A 13,926-nucleotide genomic window follows, 5' to 3' on the forward strand; every position below is an offset into this window, starting at 1 on the left:
AGAACATTGCCACGTTGATGTTTAGGATGTCTCAACATAGGGAGAGCTTCAAAGAGGCTGAAACAGGGGACGTGCTGTACAGTCATTCCATAGAAGGGGTTAAACCCCCTACTTTGCAGAGTTGATGTAAAGCACACATGTTATGTAACAGGGTGGGTAGATGGTATGTGGGGGGGCGGTGGTCTAAACCAATTATGAGTGGTTCTCTGGAGGTGGGGAACGACCTTTGTGTATAATTAGTTCTCTTATTTAAAGCAAAGATTTTGAGTAAAATGACTAATTAGCTGTCATAAAAGGCAAATTAAAGATTATTTTGTGATCCCTGAGGGAATTGAGGAAACCCGATTTTTGTTTTGCTATGCGCATGCACACACACACACACACACACACACACACACACACACACACACACACACACACACACACACACACACACACACACACACACACACACACACACACACACACACACACACACACACACACACACACACACACACACACACACACACACACACACACACAGCACTCTCTCTCCTCATTAAGACTGTTTTTAGTTCTGTAGAAGGCTGACAGGCGAGCACTGTTGGCATACCTGCAGAGAGCTCCTCTAACAAGCCATGAGATGCAGGTAGAACAGACCACCCTTAGCTAGTGTGGCTTCAATTTGAATCTTTTTAGCTTCATTTACACAGAACATTGGTATTTATAGCGGGTTTTGTGATCCTAATGCGCCAGCTTCAAGGGGCCCGTTTTGGGGAGGGAGGAGGTGAGGGAGCTGGAGGGTAGGCAGAACACTAATTGATGGTTCCCATCATCAGCGCTGGACCAATTAGTCTCCCCTTGCCACTTGTGATAAAGAAATGGGACGAAGGCTGAATACCACCAGAGCTCTTATTCACATACAAACCAAAGCCATCAATTTAACTAACAAGCTCACCCTTTCCCTTATTTTAAAAGGGGAGATGCTAATTGTATTACATTCACAGTATTACTGATGGTCAGAAATGGCTGAACAAATCTGGATCCAATAAGGCATGTGTGGGAGACGGAGGGAAAGACAAAGGACTAGAGACAGGAACATGTGCTTTGGTATTCAGCAGAACAAAGTGCTGAGGTTTTTGTGCAGGGAAAACGACATGCTCAGAGAGGAGAATCAGGGGCATTGGGTGATACAACTGCCTAGCTACCAGCAGAGGCTCTGTTTATCATGGAAATAACGACTATGGTTCCAGTGAAACTACAGGGTGGCTGCACACCACTGACATCCAAACACAACTAGAGGACATCAACACACACATTAGAGCACTATTCTCCTGTAACGGCCATCTCTCTCAGACAAATATACTGTAGGTCAATAGCAACTGCCTTTACTAGAACACCTCAGCAACAGATCACACCTCCGAGGATAAAGACAAAACATCTAGAAAATGTACTAAAGTTATATAAATGCTACAGCGGGAAAAAGCTATGAAATTCAAAGAAAGCCTCCCAGCATACCATGTCTTTAAACCATCGGGCATTTGCCGTTTTTATAGGCACCCACATACAAAGCGATGGCCGTCCTCCCTCCCCGTGACGCAGGCTGAGTCCGGTTTTTGAGAGAAATGTGTTTTGAAAGCAGAGAGGCGAGCGGTGGCCGTCGTGTGTTCTATTAGACAGATCAATAGCTCAGTGTGTGAGAGTGTCTTAAGAGCTGTTGTCCTGTGCTTTCAGCTGTGGCAGACCTGTTAGTGCTATGGAGGGGTGCCGCCTGCCACTGCCTCTGTACCAGCAGTGGCCTGAGGGGGGCTTTTAGTCCAAACACAAATGTCAACCACACATAGACTATTAGTGTTTAGTGCAGTTATTAAATGGACTTTATTTGTCCTTTAGGAGGCTAAAAGGCACACTTAAAGGGGACCAGCGTGACAGCGGGGCAATTTGCGGGTTTAGTTACTCAGGCTCGCTCGTTGCTGACACATGAGTACAGATAAGTGTAAAAGAAGGAAAGGCTGTAATGCAGCGAGCGAGCGTTGGTGTGTGTCTGTGTGAGTGCGCGCTGAGAGGCACTTAGGCCATAACATATCTCACTGGGGTCTGCGAGCAGCGTTCTTGTGGTCAGAGGCGTTTTAAAAGGTTAATGTTAATCTGTACCAAACAAAGCCCATGAGAAGCTTTTACAGCTGTGGACAGTTCAGAGCAATGAGCGCTGATGAAATGGTAGGTGACTAACATAATATACAGCATGCTGTAAATACCACGCTAAGCAATATGACTCTGTTACGAGTACAGCTTCAAATAATCAGTAGGCCTGTCTGCCTAGTGTGGTTTACCTGGTGTGAATGTAGTCCAATGTGATCTGTGTGCCTATCTGAACGGAAGAGTGTTCATGTTAATGCATATTAGCAGAGGCAGTGCACTGTGGCCCTCTCTCTCGTGAGGCTCTGCTGCCTCCAGACGCTGCAGCAGCAGCCTTATCGAAAAGAGAACATGAAAAGTCACTGGTGTTCCTGGGCAGTGAATCACGCCGCGGCGTTTGTCTCCTTATCGCTACAGGTGTGCCGATGCTCTCCGTCCAGCCCAAAGGGAAACAGAAGGGGTGCGCTGGCTGCAATCGCAAGATTAAAGACCGCTACCTGCTCAAGGCCCTGGACAAATACTGGCACGAGGACTGTCTGAAATGTGCCTGCTGCGACTGTCGCCTGGGGGAGGTGGGCTCCACCCTCTACACGAAAGCCAACCTCATCCTCTGTCGCAGGGACTACCTGAGGTAAGAAAAGCCACAGTCAGTCGCCCCTCATAGAACAGAAAGGCCACGCCCCACCTAGGGCTGTGTCAGCTCTCTCACTACTGCTAGGGTAACACCACCATGAATGTCTATGAACCTGCCTCTCACTAGAGCTCTCTATTTGGGTCCATTTGTATGTGAACCAGTGTTTTTCTCGAGCTTTTAGAAGACATTTCCTCCCAGGCTGTTTTGGTAGATCAAGCGCCTGTTTGTTCCTCATTATAGGATATCGATGCTGACTAGATGTGTGTCAATTAAGCCTGAATCCCATTATGCTCGTGCGTGACTCTCCCCAAGCTCTGATCTGAAGCCTTGGGAAGGCAGAGCGGAAAGTTTCCAATTCCACGTTTGTATGTTTTTAGCTCTCTTAAAAACATTTTTCTGTTTCATTTTTTTTGTTGCTTGTTTACATGAACACAGCACTCTCTCCCCTCGCGGTACAGACCTGGTTTCAGTAACAGTAGAGATGGGTCATGTTGTTCTGGGAAGACTCCAGGCAGGCTAGCTTCAACGTTAGTGTCTGTGGCTCAATGTTTTCCCCCTGTACTCTGCCATCTGTTTCCTAAATTAAACATGATCATTTCCTGGGCGTTAAGTCACATTCCCTGGGGCTTCCGAATGAGATCCTACCATTTATCCCAGAGACCATCCCCTGGGGGCCAGCCTAGAGACCTTGCTGCCCCTGGCCTCTCCCTGTCTTTCCCCTCCCTCTCCCACCCTGCCCTACCAGCAGGTCCCAACCGAGAGGGGCTTAGGGGCCGGGCGTTGAGAGGAGCCATTACCATCCATCAGCTCCCACCAAGAGTTAATGCTGTTAAGATGCAGTGAGAGAGGTTCACTAAACTGCTGCTGCCCCCGGAAGGGGCAGATGGTGCAGATGAGGTCATAATAAAAGGAGCAAATGACAAGAGAAGGCAAAAATTATTAAGCCGAGAATGGCGCTTTTGACATGGTTAAATATGATCCCCTAAAAGGGCCGGCTTCTCCGTCCCTCTATCTGATTGATTTCTCCCTCATTATGAAGGCCTTATCGTGGACATCAGCTCCCTGATGAAAATGTGTTCCTATGGGCTAACTGGCCTGACAGGCAGCTCTGCAGAAAGCAAACTCAAAGCAAGACTACGGCAGAGGGGTGAGAGAGGAGGGAAGAAAATGAGGGGCAGAGGGGGCTAGAGTGAGAGGGAAGAAGCAAGGGAGCGAAATGTAAAGCAGGAGAGGCGAGGGAGAGATGGGCTTTCTGTGTTTCTGCCTGGGCCATGATGGCCTAATGAAATACAGCCCACTCATCTGCTCTTCAGCCTGAGACAAATGCATGCCACTTAATGGCTGAAGATGTTTGAGATGAATTCTATTATGGAACAAATTAAAAACATTCCCTTTCACAGCAGCGAGGGAAGAGAGTTTTAGAGCTTATAGTTTTAAAGTAGGTGACGCAGGCTCCATACGGCCTTGTAATCCCCTCACAGAGCCCCCGTCCTGCACGGAGAGAGGAACGCTTCCCCTCACCTCCATTAATGAAGTGGAATCCTCCTGTATGGAGATGCAGTTCATTAGGGACATGCAGCCAGGTTGGATCAAACACACTTTATTTCCCTGGGTTTGGAGCCCTGCCATGCGCACATTAATTATTATAGGAGCTCCGTCTGTGTTCGTCCTTCAGGAGCACCGGTAACATCTTGTGCACACCCCCCAGTCCCCCGCTCTCCCCTGCCTGGCCTGCCAGCACCGGTAACATCTTGTGCACACCCCCCAGTCCCCCGCTCTCCCCTGCCTGGCCTGCCAGCACCGGTAACATCTTGTGCACACCCCCCAGTCCCCCGCTCTCCCCTGCCTGGCCTACCAGCACCGGTAACATCTTGTGCACGCCCCCAGTCCCCCGCTCTCCCCTGCCTGGCCTGCCAGCACCGGTAACATCTTGTGCACACCCCTCAGTCCCCCGCTCTCCCCTGCCTGGCCTGCCAGCACCGGTAACATCTTGTGCACACCCCCCAGTCCCCCGCTCTCCCCTGCCTGGCCTGCCAGCACCGGTAACATCTTGTGCACACCCCCAGTCCCCCGCTCTCCCCTGCCTGGCCTGCCAGCACCGGTAACATCTTGTGCACACCCCCAGTCCCCCGCTCTCCCCTGCCTGGCCTGCCAGCACCGGTAACATCTTGTGCACACCCCCAGTCCCCCGCTCTCCCCTGCCTGGCCTACCAGCACCGGTAACATCTTGTGCACGCCCCCAGTCCCCCGCTCTCCCCTGCCTGGCCTGCCAGCACCGGTAACATCTTGTGCACGCCCCCAGTCCCCCGCTCTCCCCTGCCTGGCCTGCCAGCACCGGTAACATCTTGTGCACGCCCCCCAGTCCCCCGCTCTCCCCTGCCTGGCCTGCCAGCACCGGTAACATTTTGTGCACGCCCCCAGTCCCCCGCTCTCCCCCCTGCCTGGCCTGCCAGCACCGGTAACATCTTGTGCACGCCCCCAGTCCCCCGCTCTCCCTGCCTGGCCTGCCAGCACCGGTAACATCTTGTGCACGCCCCCAGTCCCCCGCTCTCCCCTGCCTGGCCTGCCAGCACCGGTAACATCTTGTGCACGCCCCCCAGTCCCCCGCTCTCCCCTGCCTGGCCTGCCAGCACCGTCTTCTTCTAAAACCTCAGATCAGAAGTTTCTGAATCCACTTGACATTCTATTCCTCTCTGTTGTAAAAGGCTGGGTTGGTTTTATTAGCAGTTTTACCACACTTTCATTATCACGCAGAACAATAGATTAATTAGGTGTTTCATTTTTGTCTGGGACTCAGGATCTGGTGACCTCGCCAAAGAAGGTTGACAAGCCAGTCATGCTTTTGATCGCCCGAACCCCAAGCCTGACATTGTTTTATCTTCTAACTGACAAATATTTTAAGGGGAACATACTGTATCAGTCATCTTTTTATCAAAGTAGAGTGCCTTTATTTGAAGTTTAAAGCACTTTTTTTCCCAAGCTAATGGACATTGTAAGTTACACCGTACTGTCAGAACTGCAATGGAAGTAGATATTAAACCGTAATTAAAACATCTTATTATCTGTGGATGTATTAATGTATGTCAAACGTCTCTGCCACCCACTGGAGATAAAACATGAAATACAAACTATAATAAGACAGTTACTTCTTTCCTCAAATAAAGTAGAAAACATTTTCTGGCAACATTTTGAAATATATATTATAGCAAGCTTTACACCTTCAAAGACACAACTGTTGAGGAAGGTCAAAACACGCCTAACATGAATTAATACAGTAGCTCTCCTTTCTATGAAATCGGACAAACTGTAAATGGAGCGGTGAATCTGATCTTAGAACAGAGTAGAAGACTTGAAGAACTCAAGTCCAAATCTCAATGAAACAGAAGACATGCAGATGATGCCGGCATACAGGGGGAGAGTCTGAAGTTAGCGAAGTAGCAAGTTCAAACAGCTGTCTCTCCAGATCCACGCTAAATCACACAATAACTGAAGGAGTGGAACAATGGAGGAGAGGCTCTTTAACTTTAATGGCAGTTCATTTTGTTTCAACCAGCCAATATCAGTGGAGGAAAATTACTTCCAGTATAAACTATTTTGTTTTCTCTCAACGCTTGCAGTGTTCTCAACGCTTGCAGTGTTTATATATTTTTTCTCAATCTTGGCAGTTCACGGCATGCTAAATCTGCCTTTTTGGTAATGCACATTAATTTTTTTATGGCATTCTGTTGAAGATCATGTTTAAAATTTCAGTTAACGTTTCAATTCTACAAGCACACTATGCTATGTTGTTACTGTAGACAGTGTGGATTGAATAGATATGCTGTGAAAGTTCATTTCACAACTATGAAAGTCCTTCAGCACCCTCACTGGAAAGTCCCACTAACCGGCCTCACCATGGTAATGGCTGGTTTCCCTTTATCTTACATTATATAGCTTCAAAATCCATCCCATTGTCTCAGTTTGAGGGTGACCTTCCAAAAGAGTACTTGTAACCTTCTAATCCACTTAAATTAACCACTATTTTAAGCTGGGCCCTTTCTGTGCTTCAAACCCTGCCTAAAGAATTGACTTCTTAACAAAGTAGGATTGGCAGCGGTCTGTAGTGAGGGGCAATGTATTCTGCCCTCAAATTTTCCACAGCATTCATTCTCCACTTCAATGGGACAAAAAATATTATATATGTCGAAATAATTAGTATACCAGTTGTGAGGATACTTTTCTTAATCCTAACAGACAAAATGTAACTGCATCATGAGCTACTGCATGATTGTACCAGTCACACAGCACAGTATGCCATTACAATATGTGGGAATTCAGAAGAAAATAGTCTAATGATTTGTAATCATTCTTAAAAGAACTCAAATCTCTACTGTATGGTGAATTGCAATTAAGGTGTTGTGATCCTCATTCCCACCCAGCTCTCCCTAGTGCTATGCATGCTGGTCTTTGTAGTCCCAATTCCACAGTGCCCTTCCACTAAATGGTCAGCATAGTGTCTCGGGCTATTACTCAAAGTGCGCTGCAGTCCCAATATCAACCACAGAGCCCAGGGCCCACACTGCCATAACACTGAAACATAACCTACATGATGGCTTTACATCACTGACATGTCCCCTGGGAAGCATACAATACTGCATCTAATAAAGCATCCATATTCACAGGGCCAGTCAAGTAGCAGGTCAGCACACACACAGAAGGACAGACTAGGTCTGAGTCAGACCACAGAGATAACAGCCTGGTTTAGTTTGAGCTAGAACTGATGCAGATGCTGATATTAACAGAATCAATCCAGAATAGAATATTGTGTCCTTTTCATCTGTTTTTTTAAAGAGGAAAGAAATCACTAATATAACATTAATACATCTAAAAGCCTGACAATCATTTTACCAAGTGGGTTTTAGCAGCAGCACCTCGTCCGGGTGGCATGGAAAGCTCAGCGGTCAGAGGTCTATATCAACACACTTTACTGGAACAGTAACCAGTTCGAACAATGACTTTGTTCAACACTTCGTATCTATTAGAACCAAACAGCTCTGTCTCGCTCTCTTTCTCCTAGTCTAAGGCACCAGTAGCAGTCCTCTCCTCTGGGGCAGTGTGCTCTAATTAGACCCTGGGTCTGCTGGAGGGATATGTTTTCTGTGACAAGGGGAGAGCAACCGACAGAGACTAATATGGAGAGGGGATACCAACTTTTGACTATTCTCTCCGCCTGAGTCTCCTGAGCCCACAACTTTGGGAACGTGTTTGCCACTGACAGTATGTTAATCTGCTATCGCCTGCCTGATCCCCTTTCGCAAAGCTGTGGCGCTGTCCCCTTTTCCTGCCTGCAGAATGTGCAAGTCTATCTGTGATTCAAAATCTTCAAATTAAACATAAGGCCAGGCGCTTGGAAAATGTAAATGTGACTGGGGGCTGCAGGCTCCGGAGTGGAGTTGCCTTTGCTTTGCTTTGAGGAGAAAGATCTACACCAGTGCCTCTTGCTCTGCTTGTGACCTTCATCGTTTGCCTCCTATCTAATAAGCTTAAACAAACAGCAGTGAAATGTGAGTTGTGCGTCTGTTCAGTGTACTGCCGAACATCTAGTTACCTCTCCAAGGTCTCCCCGCCATTCTCCCAGGCAGTCGCTGAATGAAACAGAGGGGGATCGAGGCAGTATCCTTGCAACAGGAATATTTTGAACGTTTGACTACATTATAGAATTTAGCCTCTTGTGTAAAATCCAGCTGGCTTTGGTTGGAGCAAGTCTCATTAGGTACTTTGGTTTTAAAATTTGAAAACTTTCAACAGTTCAATTGGTTGCCTCAGATCTGTTTTTATTGCTTTCGCTATGTGCTAGGAGAAAGGCTTTGAAGAAGGGGATTAGAACCATGTGATCATTTTAATTAGATCATTAGCAAAGAATTAACATCTAGGTTTGTAGCCCTCATTAACAAAAAACACCAAGTGTGTGCCAAGATAGATTTGTGTATTAAATGGGATGTTTTCAGATTTGTCTGTTTTTCACCAGTCTTTCTGGGGTTTTTTTTCTTCTTGGCTTTACTTTTTGTTCGCTCCTCTGTTGCATGAAGGCTAAGGAAGGTACGTTAATCTCTGTTTGTATTCTCTCTCTCTTCCAGGCTCTTTGGTACAACAGGGAACTGCGCTGCCTGCAGTAAACTGATCCCAGCCTTTGAAATGGTGATGAGAGCCAGAGATAATGTTTACCATTTGGACTGTTTTGCCTGTCAGCTTTGTAACCAGAGGTAAGGAGAGAGAGAGCTCACTACTGTGTCGTGAGACTGCCTTTTTGAAATATGTAATGCTGTTCTGAAATGGCCATTAGCTCAAACTAGTTAGCCATTTAACAAAATAAAACTGCCACTTGAGGTGCAACAGATCTGTTTTGGGGTCAGTAAAACTAAACCCACACTGTCTGTATAAATACAGATTTGTCCGTCTTCCCATTTTGAAAGCACGCGCGTGTTGCATTGCATTAGCAACATTGTTCCTTGTTTTCTATGTTAACCCTGCCATTAGTTTGTCCTTGTTTGTGTTTTGTGACTAGAAACAACTGGGATTATAAACTTGAGGGGAACAAAATGATCTCATGTATCAAGTGATACAGCTACCAGACCAATGCCAACACTCACAATGCTTTAGTTGAAAGGTTCACTTTAAGCCACAGCAATACACCTCCAAGAGGCCACTCTATGGGAACATGCCTTACAAGTTTGGGTACCACACTACAGGGTCGTGGAATTAAACAGATTTTTTAAAATATATAAATACTGTATGCTATTCAGACCAGGAATGTTGACTATGTTAACTAGACACCTTGGTGACCCACATGGGCCAGAGACTTGCTCACTCCATCCTAGGTCCTGACCGCTCCTCACCTCTGAGCTCTACACTATTACATCCATACATACTCTCCTCACAATACAATGCAACAATCCCATAACAGTGCCGCACAGAGAACACTCTGCTAATCATGGGGTATTGTGACCCTCTCCATCCATACAGCACAGGCACATTAACCTTCCACAGGGATGAGTCAGTAACCATGGTGAGCACCTGGCTGGGGTATGGGAATGCTGGCTGCAGCCACTCATGGGGCCAGGCTTTACTGGCTCACTGATAGCACAGCCATTGCCCCTCTGCCAGCCCTATTCCTGCCCAACACATTACTGTGGCCCAGCCTGATAAGCAGCCCTGCCATCAGTACGGCTGCTCTTATCTTCACTCATTCTGTCTATGAAGCTGTGTGTCGTACAGTCCATAAGCACCGCCATTTAAAAGGATGCCCCTGAACAAGGCAGTTAACTCACTGTTCCCCGGTAGGCCGTTATTGTAAATAAGAATTTGTTCTTAACTGACTTGCCTGGTTTAATAAAGGTTAAACAAAAAAATCAATGGGCCTACTTGGGGGTGTGTTTTTTTCTTCTTCAATTAACTCGAAACCTAGCAAAACATTCATACACGTTGGCACCCAAACTGGCGTATGGAAAGCTCGCCATGTTGCAAGGTTTCCTTGGAAACCGGTGTGGTGCTTTTCTTGTTTGCCAAGTCTGGGGGGGGGGTGCTTTCATTGGCGCCAGTCCATTTGTCCGCACGTTTTGAAACTATATATATTTTTTATCTACTTGTATTTAAAGCCACACCTTCAGTGACCATCAGAGGGGCCTTTGAATCACACACAAGGAACAATGGCATTTGCAAACACGCGGCGTCGCCAAACGGGTACAATCAAAGCCCAGAGAGCAGCAATGGCCATCGCCTTTAACAGCTGATCTCAATCAACCACATTCTTCTCCTAGAGCAATGCTATCATTATCAGCCTGTCAACACAAATAACTCTTGTCATATTGTCCTCTACTAATCTCCTTTGTCTCCCCGCGTTGTCCTCCTTTTTTTTAATGCTTTGCCTTTGTGTTTTCCTGGCTGGCAGGTTTTGTGTGGGGGACAAGTTTTTCCTTAAGAACAACATGATTCTGTGTCAGATGGACTATGAGGAGGGCCAGCTGAACGGCAGCTTTGAGACGCAGGTTCAATAGCCGGGCCCAGTGGCAGCGACCAGGACCCTCGGCCCGCCGTACTTACACATGATGCCATGGATGTTCTGCTGCACTTGGGAAGAGGAGCGTCTGTCTGCTTGCCTGCAATACTTTTTAAATAGCCCTTTATCAGTCCATAAGGACTCTATTGTAAATGTACTACTTTTTGCCCCTCCCTTTCCCACCCTTGCCCCTCCCCTTCCCACCCCAACACTGAGCAGTTACAAGTTTTGATGTACAGTTGTGCCTGCTTAGCTGAGCACTGTATTGCTTGTATGTTTTTGTGACGTTTGTTTTGGGTTTGTTTATTCTTTTCCCCTTTCGGGAACATTTCCTTGGAGGGTATGTACAGTCTGTTTTCTCTGTATATATAAACTGGAACATTTATTTTATGAAATGTAATGCAATTTTATTACTAGTGTGAATTAAAGATTCTTAAATGTTCTTAGTGAGTTTTTTTTGTTTGTATACCAAAACCAAAGTTTGAAGAGGTTGGCCCATGTGTTGATATCATTATTATCTCTCAAACCACAGAGCTGTAAAAAAAAAAAGCCTTGCGAGGGAAAAAAACATCTTTTTTAAAAAGCAGTGGAGAAAAAAAAGGAAGTTTTATTACATTTTGCAAAGAGTGCTGATGGAATTAGAAATGCTGTCTCAAATGAACTAAATACGTTTTTATTTGGAATAAAATAATGACTTCTCCAGACTGTGTTGTTGTACTGAGCGTGCAGGTGTCATGAAAGAAGCAGTGTTTGGATGAGAACGCAGAGAGAGAGCGAAAGAGTCTGCACCCACTGAATCATGCCTCGCTAATTGCCATCTGATTATGAGTGTGAATTGGCCGGGAAATTAAATGCACCAGCAAATAACAAATTAGATAATAAATGCTCATTGCATTTGAGTTTATTCTAACTAGATGTGGAGCTGCAATAACCAATTTAGGTTGGTGGCACCGTCAATTTATCTGAGAGGAGAAGGCAAGGAGCAAAACTCAAGACTTTGTTATACATCTTATTATGAAATAGAATTGTATGTACAATGTGGTATACTGGAATGATATAGTTGTATTAGTTAATACTGTATTAGCAAAGAATAACTTGAAACTGTATCAGAAAGTAACAAAAAATTTGAGACATTGCATAGGATGCAATGTTTAAGACCTAAAATAAGGCACTGTCCACTTTAAGAGAGAATTATGAGTAAAAGCAAAGCTTGTCTTGAACATATGGGGTATTAAAAGAGAGCGGAGCATATTCAACACATCTGAATGTACAAAGGCATTGCAATTAAGGGATTGCTACTTAGGTGACACTATCCTTTGTCGTACTACTTTTGATTTTCATCGGTTGGTGGTAATTCTTGTTTCTATGGGCTCAGAGCCACAGGAGACCTGCTTTGCAGCGTTTCTGCCATTTAAAGCAATTAGCTTCATTCATCCTGAGCAAAAATTGTGAGGAAACCAGTTGGGGTCTTTGAGCATATTGAAATGTCATTTTTAGCATGTCTAACACCTTGGGTAAGAAAACATATATAAAACAAACTTCTACGTTTCTCTAAATGGACCCTTTAATGTTACTTACCGCAAAAACCTTTAACAATGTTTTTCAAAAGTTAAATGGACACAGGTAATTAAAGAGAACAAACACCCGTCTTTCTTTTTGCTGTAAAGGCATGTATTAAAAACTTGTCAAATAAAATGCTATGTATTCATATTTTTTGTAGACCTATACTCTAAATGTACAGCGTTAAAAAATAGATTCCTTTTGAGTTTTCAAATCTGGCCCTCAGTCAGTCGCCTTGGATTACTGTGCCACAATGACATCACATGTTTTGATAGTGTCAGAGCTCTCAGCCCAGAGTGAACACCACTCCTGTAATTAACAGACTTAACAAGTCTGGAACACGTTATAGTATATAGCCTCACTTTCTAGTTCCTACCGTGACAACAGTAGTGTACATACAGATGAAATAAAACCTGTTCTCCCCAAACATTCACACAATCAAGTGTCAGATAAACAAACGTGATACCTCAACACAAACCCACTGAGAACTAAGACCCACAGAGTCACAAAGCATAGAGCTGGGCCGTGTCTGGTCGGTGCAATTCCCAAATGGAGCAATCAGTGTAATCATAATAAAGGAGGTAAGGCTTTTAATGGCAGTAATTAACATGCTGGAGGTTTTTACAGGTGCACCCAGAGAGCACTGTGTGTTAGGGGTATACATGAGGGTGACTGTGGGCAAGACAGCATGTGACTGGAACTGTCTGTCAAGGTTATGGGAAAGGCAGAGAACAATTGCCAAATGATCATAAACTTTTAATGTTTCTCCTCCACCTGCATAGCTGTGGCATTTCCAGCTGGACGTGGGGAACACATGCAAACTGAACTTTCCAGTTTCTGCAGGATGCACACAACTCCTATTCAGCACACCCCCGGTCTTCAATTTCCTCTCTGCTTATGTGGCTGGCTGTACCTCAGATTCTGGGCAGAGTGTGACATTCTGGAAGCACTTTATTCCAGCAGAAAGCAGACCAGCGACATCATTTGCTAACAAATACATTAAGTGTGGAATGTGCATTAATTAGAAATTCATAAAACATCCAGACTCACCGGCAGGTGTGCAAATAAAGGATTAGCAAGACATCAATTACACCACATAAGAGCACCTTTTAATTGCAGCTCCTGGATTGATTTACAGAGGGAGACAATCAGGTTCTGTGCAAGACGGCTGATTGCTCTTTTCCTGGAAAAATAATGAGAAGATAATAATAATCTCACCAGGTTACACTGTGTCCTCAGCTGCATGCGTGCACACAGACAGACAGACAGACAGACATTTCTGGTCTGCATTCCCATCTGCCTATGTTGGTGGAGAAGTTATTAAGCATGTTGAGCAGTTATGACTCAAGTCTATGAATGAATTCTCCAGTTTCCCTCCACTGTGTTCCTGATTACTGCATTATGGCATCTGCTTAATTAGCTGGGCTTGTGCACAGAGGGAGGTGAAGAAATGCCCTTCACTCCAGCTCAGTTAGTATACCTGCCTTCCTCACTCCATATGATCTACAATACCTTCTCCTGTGTTACATTAGATCTCACTTTTACATTTTGCATACAGTAGTTTGTTCCATACATT

At 45.3% G+C, this 13,926-nt stretch overlaps 1 protein-coding gene across 2 annotated transcripts in view; it reads left to right on the forward strand.

Moving 5' to 3' along the window:
- Positions 1 to 11,232, forward strand: part of LOC124033631 (rhombotin-1) — a 36,430-nt gene extending 25,198 nt beyond the window's left edge. For both annotated transcript variants that reach the window (XM_046345753.1, XM_046345754.1), the window contains 3 exons: positions 2,539 to 2,752; positions 8,872 to 8,997; positions 10,683 to 11,232. In XM_046345753.1, the coding sequence (XP_046201709.1) occupies positions 2,539 to 2,752; positions 8,872 to 8,997; positions 10,683 to 10,788 (446 nt within the window). In that variant the 3' untranslated portion in view covers positions 10,789 to 11,232. The remainder of the gene's footprint in view (positions 1 to 2,538; positions 2,753 to 8,871; positions 8,998 to 10,682) is intronic.
- The last annotated feature ends 2,694 nt before the right edge of the window (positions 11,233 to 13,926 follow it).

The sequence above is a fragment of the Oncorhynchus gorbuscha genome, linkage group LG04 (genome assembly GCF_021184085.1).
Source record: "Oncorhynchus gorbuscha isolate QuinsamMale2020 ecotype Even-year linkage group LG04, OgorEven_v1.0, whole genome shotgun sequence".
Classification (NCBI taxonomy): domain Eukaryota; kingdom Metazoa; phylum Chordata; class Actinopteri; order Salmoniformes; family Salmonidae; genus Oncorhynchus; species Oncorhynchus gorbuscha.